This window comes from Micromys minutus (genome assembly GCF_963924665.1).
Source record: "Micromys minutus genome assembly, chromosome: 27".
NCBI classification, from domain to species: domain Eukaryota; kingdom Metazoa; phylum Chordata; class Mammalia; order Rodentia; family Muridae; genus Micromys; species Micromys minutus.
In genome coordinates, this window is record NC_137962.1 from 36572050 (window position 1) to 36591890 (window position 19841).

General features: G+C 45.7%; 1 protein-coding gene across 2 annotated transcripts; it reads right to left on the reverse strand.

Annotated features, from left to right (window-relative positions):
- Positions 1-917: 917 nt before the first annotated feature.
- Positions 918-19748, reverse strand: XRCC6 (X-ray repair cross complementing 6). 2 transcript variants are annotated; one of them, XM_080938889.1, is made up of 13 exons: positions 19349-19748; positions 18899-18987; positions 17583-17695; positions 15062-15200; positions 14572-14826; positions 12077-12260; positions 10583-10769; positions 8715-8883; positions 8282-8443; positions 6862-6991; positions 4552-4652; positions 3220-3333; positions 918-1280 (listed from the first exon to the last, which is right to left on the reverse strand). In XM_080938889.1, exons 2-13 carry the CDS (start codon positions 18972-18974, stop codon positions 1084-1086), a joined length of 1827 nt encoding a protein of 608 aa, XP_080795015.1. In that variant the 5' UTR covers positions 18975-18987; positions 19349-19748; the 3' UTR covers positions 918-1083. The 2 variants fall into 2 exon arrangements, with proteins under 2 accessions (XP_080795015.1, XP_080795014.1); XM_080938888.1 differs by having other exon boundaries at positions 19622-19739.
- Positions 19749-19841: the final 93 nt, after the last annotated feature.

Below are 19841 nucleotides of genomic sequence, written 5' to 3' on the forward strand. Positions count from 1 at the left end.
TGAAGACTGTCATTGGAGAGTTACACCACTCTAGGATTTTCTAACATGACTGGTTGATTTGCAAGGATCACCCTATGTTCGTGATGGTGTGCTTGGTGACATCACTGGCCTCTGCACACTAGATGGCGGTAGCATGTCACCTCCACTCCCAACCAGAGATGATTCTACATTAACTAAACTTACCCAGGGAACAAAATCACGCACAGTTGAAAACCATGGTTTGCAGTCAGGCATATGAATTAATGTTAGTGACTAATGTGAATTCCACCTCTCCTGCCTCTTGTGCTTTACCCCTGCGTAACAAAGCATTGGTTTGGAAATCTTCCAGTGTTCAAATAACTACCATAGTAATCACAGAACAAAGTCAGGTCAGAGTTCCCACTCCAGCAGGAGGCATACTTGAAGATGAGGGCATCTGAGAACCATCTGTAAAGAACCTGTTTACCTACCAGGCTAGTCATCACCCCAAACAGTTGGGTATTTGTGGGTGGTAGGGGTTCAGGTAGTTCTCTGTAAATTCTTTGGTTAGTCAGAATCTAAAAGGAATTTAGTGGCCTTTGTGGTTTCCCTACGTGTGTGCTCAGTGCCGCGGAAGTCAGATATTGGATTCCCTGAAAGTGAAGTTACAAGATGGTTGTGGATTTCCATGTGGATGCTGGGAAACAAATGTTAGGTCCTCTGCAAGGGCAACACTTTTTAACTGCTCAGCTGCCATCTCTCCAGCCCTAGCATCAAGGATTGTCATTCCAGAATTACCCTACAACCTTGTTATCATGCACTTTCCCTATCTCCACTAAGATGGTTTGTTTCCAGTGATCTGTATGTACTTCCGTGGAGGAGAAAATTAAGCTAACAGTGATTACCAGTAACCTAGATTCAAGGCAGATATTTACCGATTCATACTGAATAGTGCACAGTATGTTAGAGCTCTTTATTCCGAGTAAGGCACAGTGAGGTGGGACGGCTGCAATCTTCATGGTGAAGATCTCGCATTTCTGTCAGGTAGCTCTTTGTAGCTATCACCTAGCTGGATGAGAACACACATAGGTGGCCTGGCTGCAGCATGCAGAGTGGCTGGGTGTGTCAGTTCTTCTCCAAGTGTCTGATGAGAGCATCTAGCAGTTCCTGCTTCTTTGGTCCACTCTTAAGCCCATAGGCCTTGCAGACGTCCTTCAGTGTAGGCACAGTGAGCTTGCCCAGTGTGCCCTTGGCAAAATGGTCCTTCAGCTCTTCTTCTGATAACTCTACCTTGGGCTTTTTACTCACAGAACCGTCATCATCTAGAGAAAGACAGGAAGGAGTGACCTGGAAATTCTGGTGATATACCAGCTACACTGCCCTCCTATGATATGTGCTTAACATCTGCATATCTAAAGCAGCTACTCATTCTATATAAGCCTATCACTTGTTTTTCTTTCTCCCCCAAAATGTACAGGGGCTATAGAAGTGCAGCAGTGCTAGCCCAGCATGCTTAAGGCCCAAGTTTAAATGCCAGCAGTCTAAAGGGTAAGGGAAAAAACATTTAGAAACACTGAAAGTTCTGAGGCACCAGGCAATACAAACGGGCAGGGCAAGTGACTAATGCATTGGTAAACCACAGACAATGACGGGTTCTGACAGCAACTTCCATGGCGTGACAGAATAGGTTCTGATGCAAAATAAAGCAAGCAGGATGGTCCCTGGTCTGACTTCTCCTTTATTCATGTGTTTTCAAGGTAACAAGGCTTAAATACGATTTTACTTAGCTAAAAGACTAAGAACCAATCCAGAACCATTCCAAAATGGTGACAGCACACCCAGTGCTTCTATGCAAGTGTGAGCCTCATAGAAAAGGAAGCTGGGGATCTACCAGGAATAAGGGCTGTACTATAGCAAATGGTCAGTGCCAAGAACAGACAACAGATGAGGAAAAGCCTAATGAAACTACTCCACTTCCCAACTAGAGAACAACATACACATGAAAGCAGGGTATGTACTCCCTGTCATTTTCTTTGGAGAAACTTAGATAATTAGAGGCTGGAGAGATGGCTCATGGTGCATGTCTTTGTAGAAGCCAGAGGAGGATGATAGGAGTCCTCATCTGTGGCTCTCTACCTTACTCCCTTGACGTAGGGTCTCTCATTGAACTTATCTGTCCCATACTGGTACTATATGCTAGCAAAGATGCTTGGGTTTTTACATGGAGGCTGGGGATCTGAACTCTGGTCCTTACACTTGAGCAGCAAGCACTAAGATATTTTCCCGAAACCCCACAGATTTTTAATGTCGATCTCTTGACCTAGCAACACCACTGCTAAGAATTGCTTTATTGATCTGCCCAAACAAGTGTTTATGTTCACTCTAGAATATCCCCTAAAAGGTCTCACTAAATAAGCAAGCAGGAATACCCAGCCACTGACCTACTTTACTCTGCAACCCAACTTTGAAAACATTTTTACCGTGTATATGGGTGTGTGGACATAGGAGACAACTTTGTGAAATCAGTTCTCTCCTCCCACCTTTATGTGGGTTCCAGGGAGGCAACTCTGGTTACTACACTTACACAGGACATATGCCTTACCCACTGAGCCATCTTAGAGGTCTAATTTTTAGAGATGAGATGGAGAGACTGGAGATGGCTTAAGGGTTAAGAACATTTTGTACTCTTAGAAAATGAGTGGTTCCCAGAGCTACATGGTAACTCTACGTGGAACTCCAGTTCCTAAAGATCTGATACCCACTTCTGACCTCTGCAGGCAAAACACCCATAAAGTAGTAAGATATATCTAAAAGAAATTTTTATAAGGTAGAGGGCTGGTGAGTGGCTCATCAGAGCCAAGTATTTGCCATATAAACCACAAAGGTGGAAAAAGAAAACTGACTCCACAGAGTTGTGCTTCAAGTACCACACGTGTGCCCTGGCATACATGTGTCCAAACTCCCATACACACAAGAAAACATAAGCATTCCATTTGCGCTGAAATATGCACATTTGTATAAAAGTTTCTAGGCAAGTATTTAACACTGAGCCACAGTGTGCCATATTACAATTTTCTGAAGACCTGGATGTAGCTCAGTGGTAACACTGCTCACTTGCATGTGTGAGATCCTGACTGTGACCCCACACACCCACCATCACTCCCAAAATGTAGAGAAAGGAAATCACTGTGGTAAGACCATAAAGACCATGAGGCAGCTTTAAAAGGAGCATCTGTGCATCTATCCACACCCAGTCCTCACCTGCTTTTCTCTTGGCAACTTTTCCCTCAGGATTATAACCTGGGGGGTAGACAAGTTCTTTAAACTCATCTGCCAGGGAGCCCAGTCTTTTCTTTATGGCTTCAACCTTGGGCACTGGAAAATCAAAACAACACAGCAGTTAGGTGAGTTGTGTGCACATGAGTGACCTATCCACTTCCAGCTCTGTGGGGAACAAGAGAGCACTGAGTCAGGCTGGGGGAAGGGACCGGACCACTAAAGCACGCAACAAAATCCTTCAGACATCCTTCACGCGTGGCATCCTATGTGAGGGACCTCCATAGATTCCCAAATGCTGGCAAGCGCCAGTCCCTTATTTAAATGGCTCAATACCTGCATATATCCCACACATATCCTCTTGCATGCTTCAAGAAACCAAGGCTATAGAGGTAGTCCTTCCTCACAGGCTGCTGAACCTAAGTAGGATTCTCTTCTGCTAGACCCAGTTAGCCAGTCCCCACAATCATGCCTGTTAATAATATTTATAATATAATGTTTGTCTCGTATAAAGAGGCCATGAACAACTAGGAAGCTAAGCGGCCGAGACTAATTTTTCTGGTCCTTTTAACTGTTACAAGGGTCTTTATTAAGGCCCATCTGCTTCCAGTGACCACTCATTTCCCTGTCACAGCCCGTGTCCCCATAAACATGTGAGAACACTGCTATCAAGGGGTCCAGTAAGAAGGTCAGGCCTGTTAGGGAAGCAAGCACAGCGGTTCAGGCACAGGCAGCACTCAGTGATGCAGGGTACCCAGTACCGAGTGCTCCGCACCTGTAACGAGGAAACCATTCCCTTCTGTATAAAGACAATAGTAGCCCCTGCTTCAGAATTATGTCAGCTGAGTCAGCACACAGGACAACAGTGCCTGCCACCGTGAGCCTTAGTAGACATTATCAGCATTCACTGGCACCTACACGTAAACATGGGGTGGCCTGGTTAGTTCAGAGTCGGGTCTCAGGAGCCTGCCTGCCACGCTCCTCCTGTCACTGCAGAGCTAGCTCAATCTGTTCCAGGCAGCCTAAGGTGACCTAGAAAACCTGTCAGGCAGAGAGTGTCTGCACAAGGAGGTTTGGAGACACTAGAAAAACCGCATAAACAGATCACTGGTCAGAGTGTCAGCAAAACAGCTGCCTTCTATTGTGGTTCCTCCTGTACACATACAACAGCACTATTTGGAGTTAAGACAGGTCCCGGCCTCTGATTTAAATTTAAAGAGAGTTCTCACCCGAATAGGAAGAGCTCCTCCCCACACGTTCAATCCCAGGCACCAACACACAACCAAAAGACACTCTGGCTCAGTCCACACTTCTTACGTGTCAGATCTACCACTTGCTCTGACTCCATCATGTCCAAAGCCAGGGCCTCCAGGTTCCGGAAGTGCTGCTGCAGCACCGGGTTCTCAAAACTGTCGCTCCTGTCAGAACAGCATCCACATGTAAGAAAACAAAACATCCAGCTAGTGGCGGCCCAAGGGCACTAGAGAAAAAGGCCACAAGTAAATAGCAGAGCCCTCCATATCAACTTCTCTCTCTCTCCAACTTTGAATTTATCAGAAGACATTGGAACAGTAGCTGCAGAGCAAACCTGGCCTGTCACTAGAAACTGAGGGTGGAGGCGAGAACAGAGGATACAGAATGACAGATGTGTCTTCTGCGCACAGAGCAGCATGGGAGTTAAGAGACTGAAGCCAGAGTCTCGCAGGCGGAGCTGAAGTCTGTCTGCCCTCTACTGCGTTCCTAGTTGGATGGGACTGAAAAGGGGGCCTTGTTCTCTAAGCCTGTTTGATCTGTGAAATGGGCACAACCTTTCGGGACTCTTTCAATTTTTGTTTAAGTGTGTCTGTGAACACCATACCCGTAGAGGTCATTCAGAGGTCAGAGGTTTCCTGACATAGGTGCCTGGAATCAAAGTTTAGTCCTCTGAAGGAGCAGCAGATGCTGGCAACTATTGGGCCATCTTTTCAGTTTCTTATGAAGACAAAAGGATGGGGTTGAGGTGCAGCTATGTGTAAGAGGACTTGCCTAGCATGCAGGGGACCTCAGACTCAATCCAGTGCCAAAGATTAGCAGAAATAATTGACACAGTGTTGGTATTGCATATGGAACAGTGTCTAACGCACGGAACGTTTTTTTGTTGGTGGTGTGTTTGTGTGTCTGAGACATGTGCCTGAGATCAAACCCAGCACTTGTACATGCTAGGAAGGTGCATCCTCCCGTGCCAAAAAAAAAAAAAAAAAAAAAGGCTAGCAGGAAGTTAGAGCTACAGGGGAGAGGCTTTTTTAGACAGGGATTCCTATATTTGAGCTGGCCTCAATTATTACGTAGCCATGACGACCCTGAATTCCTGGTCCTCCTCCCTCCACTTCTCCAAGCACTGGGATTACAAGTGTGTGCCACACCCAATGACAGGTATCATTTTCCCAGAACTAGAAGTAACACAGATATCAAAGATTGGGTGTGAAGAGGTCTCTAACCTGATGAGAAAATAAAAAATAAAACTGACTTTAATATTTATAAACTGACTAAGACGGGCTACAACTCAAGCGTGGTGATGCAAACTGTTAATTCTAGCACCAGGCAACTCTGGGCCAGATGGCAAGACAATGTCTCAGAAACTTAGCAAAACAAAAACCAAAAGCCACGATCTTGATAAGCCATGTGTCCCGAGAAGATACACAAATGGCCAAGACGTAAGAGATGTTCAACTGTCATTAGTTATCATTAGGCACATATAAATGAAACCACAGTGAGATATCACGTCACATCTCTCTAAAAGACAGCAGCTGAGGATGTGGCTCAGCACGGAGAGTGACAAGCAGCTACAAAACTCAGATTCAATTCCTAACACCAAATAAACCCAGCGTGGTGGCACTTGGAATCCCAGCACTGGAGAGCTGAAGGCAAGATCAGTAGTTCAGGTTCATCCTAGGCTACACAGCAAGATCCAGGCCAGCGGTCAGGAGACAACCAGTGTGAGGACAAGCCAGGACCGCACACCGAGTCAGTGTCCGTCCTTCCTTCCCTCTGTCCTCCTATCTGGAAAAGATACCATGTATCCCACATCAAACACTGAACTCACTATATAGTCAAGGATGACCTCCAACTCTTAATGCTCCTGCCTCCACCTTCAGAGTGCTGGAAACTATTGGCACGAACCACAATAAGTAAAATACTGTCCTTAAAACACAAAAATGAGGGCTGGAGAGATGGCTCAGCATAAGAGCACTATTTTTCCAGAGGTCCTGAGTTCAGTTCCCAGCAACCACATGGTGGCTCACAACCATCTGTAATGGGATCTGATGTCCTCTTCTGGTGTGTCTGAAGACAGCAACAGTGTGCTCACATTCATGAAGAAAGCCCAGGCTGGCCTTAAATGTGCAGTCCTCCAGTCTCAAATTGGAAATGCTAAGGTTCCAGGCACATACCACCACACATGGCTTCTACCAGCACAGGCTGAGACTCTACGTACTTTTTAAGTTCTTGGTGACAGGTAACGACTTCTCGTTTTTGATTAACTGAACAGAAGGGAATATGCCCTCTTAGGCTGTGTCTAATTGAATTTCTGATAGGGCTCAACTCTGGAGGCAGCTCTAGAAGAATGCTCGAAGGTGACCCAGCACTCACCTGTATGTGAAGCGGAGCTTATGAACAATGGCCTTCATCTTGTCTATCTGCTCGGGGTTGGCCATCACCTTCTCAGTAAAGGGCACCTTCCGCTTGTCATCGGCGTAAGGGAGAAAGACAAGCTGGAAGCCTAAAATGGGGAAACAGATCTTCTAAGATTTGACATATGATGCAGCTGTTTGTCACCTCTCTGTATCCTGTGGGACTGAGGGTTACAAATCCAATTTCTCCTTGACCAGGGGCCAGATGTGAAAGTCAGTCAGTCTAACAGACTTTCCAGGGATACATGGGAATCCTGACAGAGAAGAGGTGCCTCAACAAGGAGCCACAAGCAGGCAGCAGCAGTTGGTCCCAGCCTCTGTTTATCATCATCATCATCATTTTAAATAATCCAGAGCCAGCTGGACAATATCACCCTTGGGGGGCTACGTTCCCACTTCACTGGGCTTTCCTCTGAGCTCCAGCTTTTTTCCATTTTCATCCTAGCTTCCAGCATGCATTACAGAGGAAGAAGCCATGTGGATTCTAGTCCAGTTTCTTGATGGTTCTAGAAGGAAAGATCCAGGCACTGAAACCAATGCCGCTGCCAGGTGAGGGGCCCTTGATGACATCGCTGAAGGTGGTGAGCGAACAAGAGCGAGCGGTCGGGCCAGTCTCTCCCTCTGCTCCCTAGCCTGCCCCTGCTGTTGACAAGGACTTTGAATGGGCCGCTGAGTTTAGAAGGTCAACCTAGGCAGCACACAGCATGAACTGCAGCAGAGATTCCGTGCCTGATAATAAGCAAGCATTCCAAAGAGAGACTGCATTAGACAGGACTGGAGGACTACCATCAGGGACACTATGTGCGAGGCAGGAACACATTTAATTATAGAGCAGCTTCCCAGTGAGAATGGAGGTTTAACTCATACGCTAACAAGTGGCAGAGATGGGTCCAAAACAAGAGAGTGAGCTCCTGGATATACAGCATGGGAGAGTCACAGCTGAGTGTGTCGCTACAGGATTGTAATCACAGCACTCAGGAGGCTTGGGCAGCCTGGGCCATAGTGAGACTGTGTACGGAGGAGCTGAGAAGAGACAAAAGCAAGGCTGACTTCAAATACCCAAGCAGTTCACACTACACTACATGGCCTTAGCAATTATAGGACAAAACCCAAGCATGAAGTATGACTAGACACTTTCAGTAAAGAAAATATCAGCAGAGAAGCCCTGCCACATGCAGCAAAAATGTGCCAATAGTCAAGATGGAGACAATCCCGAAGCCTGTTATCTCGCCACATGACCATCTTGGTGGCCTTGCCTAGTGGGGCTTCATGTCCACCTATAAAACTTTAAAAACACACATTTCCCAGGCCTAATTGATGCTGGGAGACTCAGGTGCGACAGAACCCCTAATGGACCCCTAGATCTCTCTGCCACATACCTGCTGGAGTCACCTGAATATTCTGATCATCTAGCTCCTCTTCCTGTGGCACCAAAGCCACAAAGTAAGGGGAGACGTTCTTTCGGGCTGTGTATCTGCACACTGCTATGACCTCCTTCTCCACACACTTGGTGAGCAGAGCGCTGAACAAGGTTGAGCTCCCTGAAAAAACAAACGTCACAGGCCTGCGTCTCCTCCCTCATCCCCCAGCACCATCTTACAGGCCAACTCCATTTGCATCTCTTGTAGGTATCTAAGCAATATCCATTTAGAAAACATAGCCCAATAAACCCAGTGACAGGCGTTTGTTCTACCTTGGTCTATGAACTCACCATTTACCAGGGACTCCCCCAAACATAAAAATAGGGTGTCTTCACATTCACCGTTAACAGGGACTACTTCGGGTACATACACAGGGAGTCTAGGCACTCACCATTGACCAGGGACTCCTCTGGGTACACAAACAGAGAGGGCCTCAAGTAGTGATGCTTCTTCAGCATTACCATGGGCTTAAAACCCAGGAGGATCAAACCCGGCTCATCAAACCGCTTCACCTCCTCTGTTTCCTCTTTCTCCAGAACAATCTGACGAGTCCCATAAGTCTAAAGGAGAAAGGGTTGGAATATCAAGGGCCACAAAAGGGCTGTGTGGAGATGCATCTGTAGCCTTCAAACATCAGCAACTTAGAACAGGCACTAGGAGGGCCAGGGAGAAGGCAGAGTGAATGGGAAGAGCACTTGCTATACAGTTGTGAAGATGTGTTTCGATCCCTGGCATCCATGTAATACCAGAGGTACCCAGCACTCCCTGCTGGCTTTGGGGAGGAGACAGAGGGATCTAGAGGCTTGCTCGCCAGCCAGTCTGGCTAAGAGAGCAATAAGCTTTGGTTCAGTGAGAGGTCCTGTCTCAAGGAAATGAGGAGGAGGAGGAAGAGAACAGAGCAGAATACCCAATATTCTCCTCTGGTCTCTACATGTAAGTGGGTAGTGCACATGGTGGCAGAGTTAAAGTTGAGTTTATAATGACAAAAAAGGCCCTTCGGATTTATTCAGGCAACTGGATCAATAAAGAAACTCAGTGATCAGAGGATGAGTTTCATTAAGCCCACATGACAATCTAGTCACTTACAAACAGAAGAAAATGTTTTATACCTTTTATCCTTCAAACAGCAGGGAGAAAACATCTGGTACAAAATTTATACTCAAAAAAGCAAAACAAAACAAAAGCCCAAAAATCAAACAAACAAAAAGCCTCACATATTGAATAAAAATATTTAATTTTAGTCAGGTCCATAACTCATACAAAAACCTGATCCTCTCCCACATTTTACATAATTAAAAAGGATGTGTTCAGCCAGCCATGGTGGGGCAATGCCTTAATCACAGCAGTAGGGAGACAGGCAAGTGATCTCTGAATCCAAGGCCAGTCTGGTCCACAGAATGAGAAGCCGTCTCAAAGTAACAAAAGGTCATGCTTGCTTTTCAATGTAACATCCTTCTAAAGAATATACAGCAGAGAGAGAACAAGAGAAAATGTACTTTACTTGGTCTTTCATGCTCAGAAAAACAGATGTGGTCATTTCAAAAGAAGGAAAAAAAAATCTGACTAGTTTAGCAAGGAGAAATTCTCACAATAGACCAGTCCAGAGCATGTGTAAACCCTGACTCCTCTCCACCTAGGGTAACTACAAAGCGGTACTTAAACATTTACAGCAGTGTGTGCTAAGCAATCAAACCAAAGTTCCCACCTGGCCTGTTCGGCTTTCTGACCCTTGCCAATCCATGCCATAGCTACAAGGTCAAATGATAGCTACAAGGTCAAATGATTCCTGTCCTCACTGCTTTTCCAGAAAGATACAGTTCAATAATAATGTCGCTGGCCAGCTTGCTCAAAGTATCCATCTGTCTTTTTCTTGCCCCAGACATGGTCTCTACATAGTCCTGTCTGTCCTGAAACTCACTCTGTAATCCAGACTGTCCCCAGAAATCCACCTGCTCTTGCCTCCTGAGTTCTTGGATTAAAGTCATGTGCAGATCCTGTTATTTTAAAATTTATCTACATGTATGTATGTGCACCACGTGCATGCCTCATGCATAGAGGTCAAAAGTGGTCTAATCTTCTGGAACTGAAGTATGGTTGGCTGTGAGCTGTGGATGCTGTGGAAGTATGTGGATGCTGGGAACGGAACGTGGGGACTATACAAAAACTGCATGTACTCTCTTAACTGCTGAGCCACCTCTACAGCCCCCACCTCCCTGTCAATTCTTAAACAAGACTGAGTAGGAAGGGTTAGCCACCTACCAGAGAGCGCTTGGTATCACTAGGCAGGAGCAGACTGCCTGTGTTTACATTAAACGTCCTTGTCTTGGTTTTCACTGGCTCATTTGTTTCTCGATAGAGCCTCACTGGAAAAGGCTTGTTAGCTTTCTGGACCAAATTATATATGCCTACCATGAGTACTACGTCTTTACCCAGCTTAAGCTTTAACCTGAGGAAAGAAAAGGAAAAGAGAAAAAGTAAGTGTGGGGGGAGGGGGGCGGACTATACTTTCCTGTGAAAAGGTTTTCACAGCATCCAGGTTCCAATCTCTGTTACTCTTTCCAAACAATAACTGAGAGTAGGCTGCAAACCGAGTGCAGAACTGGGTATGAGGGCACACAGCCAAGCCCAGCAGGGGAGGGACTGAGACTGTAAGACTGCTCTGAGTTCAAGGCCAGCAGGGGACATTACCAAGTACTGGGTAGGCAGTCTATATATAAAAGTGTCCACAACAGTAATAAAAACAAACAAACAAATGAAGAGGTGGAGAGAAAGCAAAATACAGCCAAGCATGGTAGTAAACACCTGAAACCCCAGCTTCAAATACACAGCAAGACCCGGTCTTTCAAAAAAAAAAAAAAAAATCTACCTCATGCTATTAAAAAAAAAAAATCAAATAAAGCTAGGCATTAGTCCACATCTTTAATCCCAGCACTTGGGTAGAGGGGCAGGGGCAGGGGGAAATGAGTTCAGGGCCAGCCTATTCTACACAGCAAGTTCCAGGACAGTAAGGGCTACACAGAGAAACCCTATCTGGAAACATCTATTTATTTGGGGGAAGGTTCACATGCCACAACGTGGGTGTGGGGGACAGAGGACAACTTGTTGGAAGTTGGTTCTTTTTTTACACTCCAGGGTCCCAGGAGAAGAACCCAGGCCATTGCCATTGGGCTTGGCAGCATGCACCTTTACCTAGTGAGCTATCTCATTAGCTTAATAATAATATACTTTTAACGTAGAGAACTAACATCTGGGGCTGGAGACATGGCTCAGTGGTTAAGAGCATTTGCTGCTCTTCCAGAGGACCTGAGTTCATTTCCCGGCATCCATATCAGGTGGCTCACAACCATCTGCAACTCCAGCTCCAGGGAATCCAGTGCCTGTTCCATACATAGGCACCCATACATATATACAGCTTAGAAATAAATTGTATCTGTTAAGCTTCTCTGTGTGTTTTCGATGTCTTTGATTCACTCCTTACAATGAATAACCTAATAATGTAGATGTTACTACCAACTGCCAAGTGAAGAGAGCAGAGGAGGTGCCAAGGAATGAATGCTCAGAGTACTTAGAGATAAGATACTGAGGCTGCTTCGTTACTGTGGAGACAACCCGAACCAGCTCCTGCCGGGGAAAAGAACTGACAGCTCATTCTATCCTGAGGAGGCCAGTGGGAAACAGTGTGGGGAAGTTAAATCTAATACACTGCCTGTGATTTGTTAAGTATGAGCGGGCTAGCCCAGGCTGGGTGCCCACCTGGATAGCACTCGCTTTTTGGTCTCCTTGGCTCGAACCTTCCTTAGCAGGTCTTCCAGCTTGCTTGACTCCTCAAAGTGAACCCTGAGGTCCTCATCCTCAGCGATGCTGATGATGTCTCTGTAGAACAAGGATACGTCAAAGCCCCCTCGCTTCTTCAGGTGCATCAAGTCAAGGAAGATGCCTGATGTGAAGATTAAAACCAGGGATGGCGAAGTACAGCAAATGAGAATTATTGTTTTGAGACAGAACTCATTATGTTAACCAGGCTGAACTGGAACTCACTTTGTAGACCAATCTGGCCTGGAATTCAGAGATATATCTATCTCTGATCAAAGGAGTATGCTACCATACCAGGCTAAGTTTGATTATTTTTATGGGGGGAGGGGGCTTAAATTTTTGTTTAAACAGAGATGGTGTCAGGCCAGATGTGGGGATGTATACTGTATTGATAATACTAATTCGTGGGAGGTAGAGGCAGGAGGAATGTAACAAGTCAATAAGTCTATATGGCAAGTTTTGTGCCAGCCAGAGAAACCACATGAGACCTAATTTCCATAAAGAAAATAATTCGAAAGACCCTATCTACAGCAGACGACCAAGTGATGCCAGCACTTGAGAGGCTAAGGCAGCAGGGCTGCTGTGAGTTTGATGCTACAATGGACCACATTTGAGTTTTGGGCCATCATCGTGAGTTAGAGTGTGGCCTATTTATTTGTTTACTTTTGGTCTCAAAAATAAGAAAGGTCCACCATAAATTATAGTGTATCCTATTTATTTATTTTGGTCTCAAAGAGAGAAAAGCAGCCACTTAAGGTGGTACAATAGGCCTATGATCCCGGCACTCAGGAGGCAGGTCACGGTCAGGACCAGGAAATCAAGGCTAACTTGCACAGCACCCCCAGAGCAGCTTGGATGGCAGGAGAATCTGAATCTACCAAACCAACAGGCGGTGCTCAGTGTCTTGCTAGGAGACCTAGTCTGAAAGTCCTAGATTGAGCAATCCTCCTGCCTCAATCTCCCATGTATCTGAAGCTGTGAGACATGACACTGTGCCCAACGCTAGCATTCGCTTTCAGTTAAATTCAAATGGATCTTGTTTGCTGGTAGCGTAGGCTGGACACAAATTCCTCTTGCCTCAGTCTCCAAAGTGCTGGGATTTGAGTTATGCTCAAGGTGCAGTCCTACATCCTTTACTGATTTTCTTAAAGATGTATTTACCTGTTATCAGTGTTTTGTTTGCATGTATGTCTCTGTACTTCATGAATGCAGAGGCCAGAAGAGAGGGATGAATCCCCTTCAGATGCCACCCTCCCTAGGCTAGGCATGTGCAATTAACCCTATCTATCACTTAGGTGGCTAAGGCAGAAAGAGTGCCTGCTTGAGGCCTGCCTGGTCACACAGCAAGTTCCAGACCAGCATGGCTTAGGTGACAAAGCCACCTCCAAAAACAAACAAACAAGCAAACAAAAAGACCCAAAACAAACAAACAAACTCCCCCACAGAATCTAGATAGATTATTCACATTTTCAGGACCTACAGAAAGTGCCAATCAGGTGTCACAACTACTTCCAACAACTTTCAAATAGCCCTTGTATCACTGAGGTCAGGACAAGTCTGGTGGAGACCACAGACAGCAGGAAGGCAACAGGCCACATTTGTGTCTCCCTTGGCTCTCCACTTTACTCTTTCATTTGTCTCTTGATGGCAAAAGCTATAAAAAAAAGTAAGTTAAAAAAAACTAAGAAGGGCCAGGCAGTGGTGGCCACACCTTCAGTCCCAGTACTCAGAGGCAGAGGCAGGAGGATCGCTGTGAATTTGAGGCAAGAAGAGTGAAGAAGACTACACAGATAAACCTGTCTTGAAAAAAGAAATAAAACAAAGCAAAACAAAACAAAAGAATAAGAAGGGCTAGGATCAATAGTTAAGAGCACTGGCTGCTCTTCCAGAGGACCTGGGTTTGATTCCCAGCACCCACATGGCAGCTCACAGTTGTCTAACTCCAGTTACAGGGGATATAATGACCTCTTCAGGACTCAACAGGCACCAGGCACAAAAGTGGTACACAAACATCTATGCAGATAAAACATCCATATAAATAATATTCTTCATTATTTAATTTTTTAAAAATTAAAATACACTCACTTGGAGCTGGATAAATACAGAAACAGACATGCATTAAAACACCCAAATGCATAAAATAAATAAAATGAAAGGGAATAAAAAGCAACTAAGGAAATAAAGCTGGAGAGATGGCTCAACAATTCGGAGTTCTGACTGGTCTTCCAAAGGACCTAGATTCAGTTTCCAGCACCCACATGGCCGCTCAAAACCATCTGTAACTCCAGCACGAAGCCTGGCATGTGATGCCTCTTCTGAACTCCACAGGCTCCTGGATGCACACGGTGACATAAATACATACAGGTACACACATACATACAAAATAAAATGAATAAAATAGTTTTAAAGTATGATAAAGTAAGGAAAATGCCCACCAGTGTCACGGAGATCGCTGGCTTTGGTCCTGGCCCGGCTGGCTTTGGCACTGTCATTGCCATGGGGGTCATCTTCATTGGTGAACAGCATGATCCTCTTATGACTCATCTTGAACTGGACGTCGCTGAAGAGGTTGGCACAGACCCAGAGCACTTCACTCAAAGAGTAGTCAGACCCGTGGCCAATCGTGTCTTGGAAATGTTTTTTCCCCTGTTGTCCCTTAAACTGGTCAAGCTCTAACACTCGTTTAGCACCTGAACAGAGGCAGGGGCAGAGAAACGAGCGTCAGCACCAACTTCACCACAGGGTAACAGAAGCCAGGGGCCCTGCTCACTCGGCCCTGGATAACTACAGGCCCGCAGCAGGGACCTTCTCTGCAGAAAACCAAGTCCCTAGCCAAGATCAAAGCTGCTTCCTCCTCAGGGCCCTCTTTTGTTCAGCTTAGTGATTCTCACATAAAGGAAACCATTTCCTTTGAATATTACTGACCTGGGTTATCCAAATCTTGTAAGACATAAATACTTTTGAAATTCACTGAGTTTTTGTCTTTCTCAGTGCCATAGAACACCACTGCCAAGAGATCCCGATCGCTGCTTATGATCTTACTGGTGTACACACTCTGGATACACTGAAAAACAAAAAAGTCCACGAGTGTTGGCTTAACACTAAGTTTCTGTAAGTGTGTGGCTTGGCACAGAGCACTGTTCAGTTGTAACGCTGTGTAAGTCTGGCATGGCGGGACATGCCCGTAACCCCAGCACTTGAGAGGAGGAGGAGGCAGGAGGCTATAAGCCTGTTGCCGTCACGGTCGGTTTATGCAGCGCTGGGGAATGAACTCATGACTTTATACATGGTAGACATGTCCTCTGCCAACTGAGCTGCACTCCCAGGCCTGTACATCCATCTTTGGTTCTACATGTCACATACATGAGAGTAGGCTTGCTGGGACACAAGCAATTCTAACTCTCTTAACGTTGAGGAACTGCTAAGTCACTTGCCATACCAGCTGCACTCCTTCATACTGGTTTTGGTTTGTTTAGTTTTTAATATTTTATTTTGTTTTTGAGACAAGCCCTTATTGTCCTGGAACCTCTTGCAGACCACACTGGACTTGAACTCAGAGATATGCCGGCCTCTGTCTCTCCAGCACTGGGATCAAAGGGTTGCATTATCAACACCTCTTTCTACATTCTTAATAGCAGCTTCTGTTTGTTATCTTTGAGGAAATGGCTACTCAAATCCTTGGTCCCCTGTTCTTTAGACAGGGTCTCAATGAAGCCCAGGCTGGCCTCAAACTTGAATATGTAGCCAAGGATGACCTTGAACTTCTGGTCCTCTGGTTTCCACCTCTCTAGTACTGGAAATTCTACTGCTACCACAACCCAGGGTCTTCCCCATGTGAGGCAAGCACTCTACCAACTGATCTAAATCCCTAGTCCTCTTTTGCCCATTTTAAAACCGTGTTGTAACTGTTTATTAATAGTAATATTCAATTCTCAGGATTCACTTGCAAAAAGTATGTGTGTGTGTGTGTGTGTGTGTGTTTGTGTATGGTGGTACTGGGGGCTCAACTTTGTTCTCAACCACTGAGCCAGCCTCAAAAGAGCCTTATCCACACTAGAACAATAGCCTTGACCTTTGAAAATCCAAATCTGAGGAGAATCCATTTCTCTGTTGCGCGCCCTATGTCCCGCCGGCAAGAACGACGTGCGACACCAGGATTCTTCTGCGAACAACCTTTATTGTACTGTACTCTTGAGCAGGGGACCACGTGGAAGAAAAATGCACTGCTTAAATAAATGCCCAGGAGACTCGTGTTGCTACCTGATTGGTACGCCCTCCAGTATCTCATTAGCATGCCCCGAGAGCGGGCTGTGACATGTGTGGTACATGTGCACTACTTCTCTTGGGCTGGACAACGGCTCTGTTAGCTGAATCATTGGCGGGAAGCTGGCACCATCTATTGGTGAGGCACAAACGGCTTCCAACATCTCCCCCTTCTTTCTTAAATAAAAACATGGCCGATCAACCATCAGGCTCTTGTTGGACCTTTAGGGTTCAAGACCATGATCAGCAATAATTTTGGGTAAGGCACCTTCCTGCGTGCAATAGGAACGAGCCCTGCAGGATGCAAAGGCTGCCTATGTGTAGGACACCCATTCCTGGTGCAATGCCTCGAAGGCTCAGGGTGCAGGGGCTATCCAGACACAGACCCAACACTTTTCCTTAAGCATACTAAGCCAAACAGAGGGAGAGGTGCCCATTTCGAGTGCAGCAAGAGCTTGCGCTATGACCACGTTGTCACGTTATTGTTGAGTACAGAGTTTGCACACCAGAGCAGAAACACAGTCCATCTGCACAAAAGCATGCCAAAAATTACCTGATAAGGCATAAGTTCTATTTTCTCTAACCCTGCTATCACAGTGTCTAAGGGCAAGTACAGTACATCAAAGGTTTTATAGGTGCCAAACAAAGGAGGAAATAGTTTTGCATTAAGGCAAATGGGCATCGGTTTTGGAAACACCGACAGAATCTTCCTTCTTGGCAGACTCTCACTAGGGAGTCCACTCTTCCTACTTTAACCTCCAAGGCGCATGCCATCACTCCCAGAGCATCTACAGAAGTGGGAGGGGACAACTACAGATTAAGTATGCTTCTCATCTAAGGGAAATTCTGGAGGCCATGTGAGGCCTGTGGATAAGAAACAGTCCGACAGCCCTGGAACAAGTGTTGGTACTTCAGGGTTACATCATTCAGTCAAGAGACAGGCTATGCCTGCGTCCTGACCTGATTACCCACACACGTTCTATTTTTTTTTTTTTTTTTTTGTCTGTGCTTTGAGACAGGGTCTCACTATGTAGCCCTTGGCTGTCCTGGACCTCACTCTGTAGACCAGGCTGGTCTCTACTCAGAGACCTCTCTGCCTCTGCCTCCGGAGTGCTGAGATAAGAGACATGAGCCACCACACCCATTCAGTTTTTTGAGTTGAATAATGAGGAGGCAGTCTTACCTGGATGCTCATATCAAAGGGTGTGAGTTCATCTTCACCCTGAGATTCGAACATAGCCCTGGAGGCATCAACCAGAAAAATCAAACTATCTCTTCCTGAATACGTATATTCTCCTATGAAAAAATAAATGGGAGAAAACATTCGTCTTGTGCACCATATTTATTATCAATCACACAAAACAGACACCCATAGAGCACAAGTACAATCTGACAAATTATGCTAAGACTAACCCACTTACAGCCACTACTCCTGTCAGGACCCTGAGTCAAGGCCAGCCTAGTCTACAGAATGAGTTCTAGGACAGCCAGGGATACAAAGAGCGACCCTGTCTCAAAAAAAAAAAAAAAAAAAAAATGTGTATACATACACGCACATATTATATGTACTATTTTATTTTATTTTATGTGTAAAAGTTTTTCTTCCATACATGTATGTAAACCATGTGTGTGCTTGGTACTCTCAGAGATCATAAGAGGACATTAGGTCCCCTGGAAATGGAGTTATAGATGTTATGAACCACCATGTAAATACTGGGAATAGAACCCAGGTCCTCTGGAAGAATAGCCAGTGCTCTCAACCACTGAGCCATCTCTCCAGGCTCTGGGAGTCTCTTACACCATGGGGGAGGTTTTCTAGTGCAAGCTTGGAGCTGGGTTCATTCCAGGCAAGAGGTAGAAGTAAATGTAGAAACCAGGATGTGTAGCCATCAACGCACCTACTTTTATGCTAACTCGATTCCCAGGAGTCATTAGGAGCTCAAAGTCAACATCAGTCACAAAGTGAGTTTGAAGTCAGTCTGGTCTTCATGAGACCTTGCCTCAAATACAAACAGGAGCTGGAGAGGTATCTCAGTGGTTAAACCAGTGGTTAAGAACACCTGCTGCTCTCTAGCACATGACCTAACCTCAGTACCAGGAGATCCAACTCCCTCCTCTGGCTTCCTTTTGCACCAGACATGCACAGAGTGTACACACATACATAAAATTTAGATAAGCAGATTCTTTTAACAACCAAAATATGTAAACAAATAAAGTGACAAATATTACCATAGACAGAGTCATTTATTGAAGATTAATAAATAATCTATTAGTGACTAGTAAAAAAAAATAGGAAAAAAAATTAGGGATAGGAATGTTCATAGACTGAAATAGGACCTGCATAGTAACTCTGTAAAAACTCAAAAGGGAGAAAAAATATTTTAGATTCTCTTGGGGGAAAGGGAGAGGACTATCAGACAGTAAAGTATTCCCAACAAAAAAAGTAGACAGTGAAAGTCTTTCTTCCACACAGGCCCATTACATGACAGGGCCACTTACCATTTGTGTCAGGGCTCTGTTCCTCGTCTTCCTCTTCCTCGCCCTCAGTTTTGTAGTAGGATTCCCACTCTGACATGTTTGTTTGCTCACTACGTGAGAGAAATTATGTACAAATTTAAATAGAAAAAAAAAAAAAAAATACCGAGGAAGGTAGCTCTGTGGTAAAGAGCTTGCCTACAATGTGCCAGGACCTATGCCACACAAAGGGGAGGGGGAGTGAGAAGCAGTCTTCTGGGTTCTCTATAGATCCGTTCTAAATGCTCGGGTCACTAATAAAGAATGTGAATGATGGCTCCTACTTCCTCAAAAGCTCTTGATCGTTGGAGGGGCAGAAGAAATGTGCACGGGGATCACTGCTGCAGCAACCTCCCCTTGGCTATTAAGGATGCTGCAGGACCAAAATGGCTGGGGTTGAGGACGGGGTATAATGCTCAGCACTGAAGGTCCTACCTCCAGCTCCAACTGGACTGGAAGGGTATTTGGTGCTCTGACTGAAACACTCGTCTTCATTTCTCCCCCTCCCATATCTCCCCCAACATTTAGCCAGAGACTGACTCAACCACCAGTCCTGTGCCGCCTCCTGGGGAGAAAGAAGCAGGACCCAGAGTGTGACTCTGTAAGCCACGCTTCTCCGCGGCGAGGCAAGGGGCTGCGCGACACTGAACGTGCAAGCAAGGCCACCAAGGCAGGCCGCACCCAACACAAGTAGTGTAGCGGACCTACCTTAACAGCAAGCGCGAGAGTCACTGGAACAGAAGGTGGGCACCACGTCCACGCGGGTTCCTGGACTCTCGCCCAATCAGCGACCTTTGCGTCATCACGCACAACACGCCCTTCGACCAGTCAAGCGAGCACGCCCACTCCCATCCCAGGCTTCTGGAACACTTGAGGCCAGAGAAAGCCCCGCCCCTTACTTGAAGCTCCGCCCCCGCCCCGTCAGCAC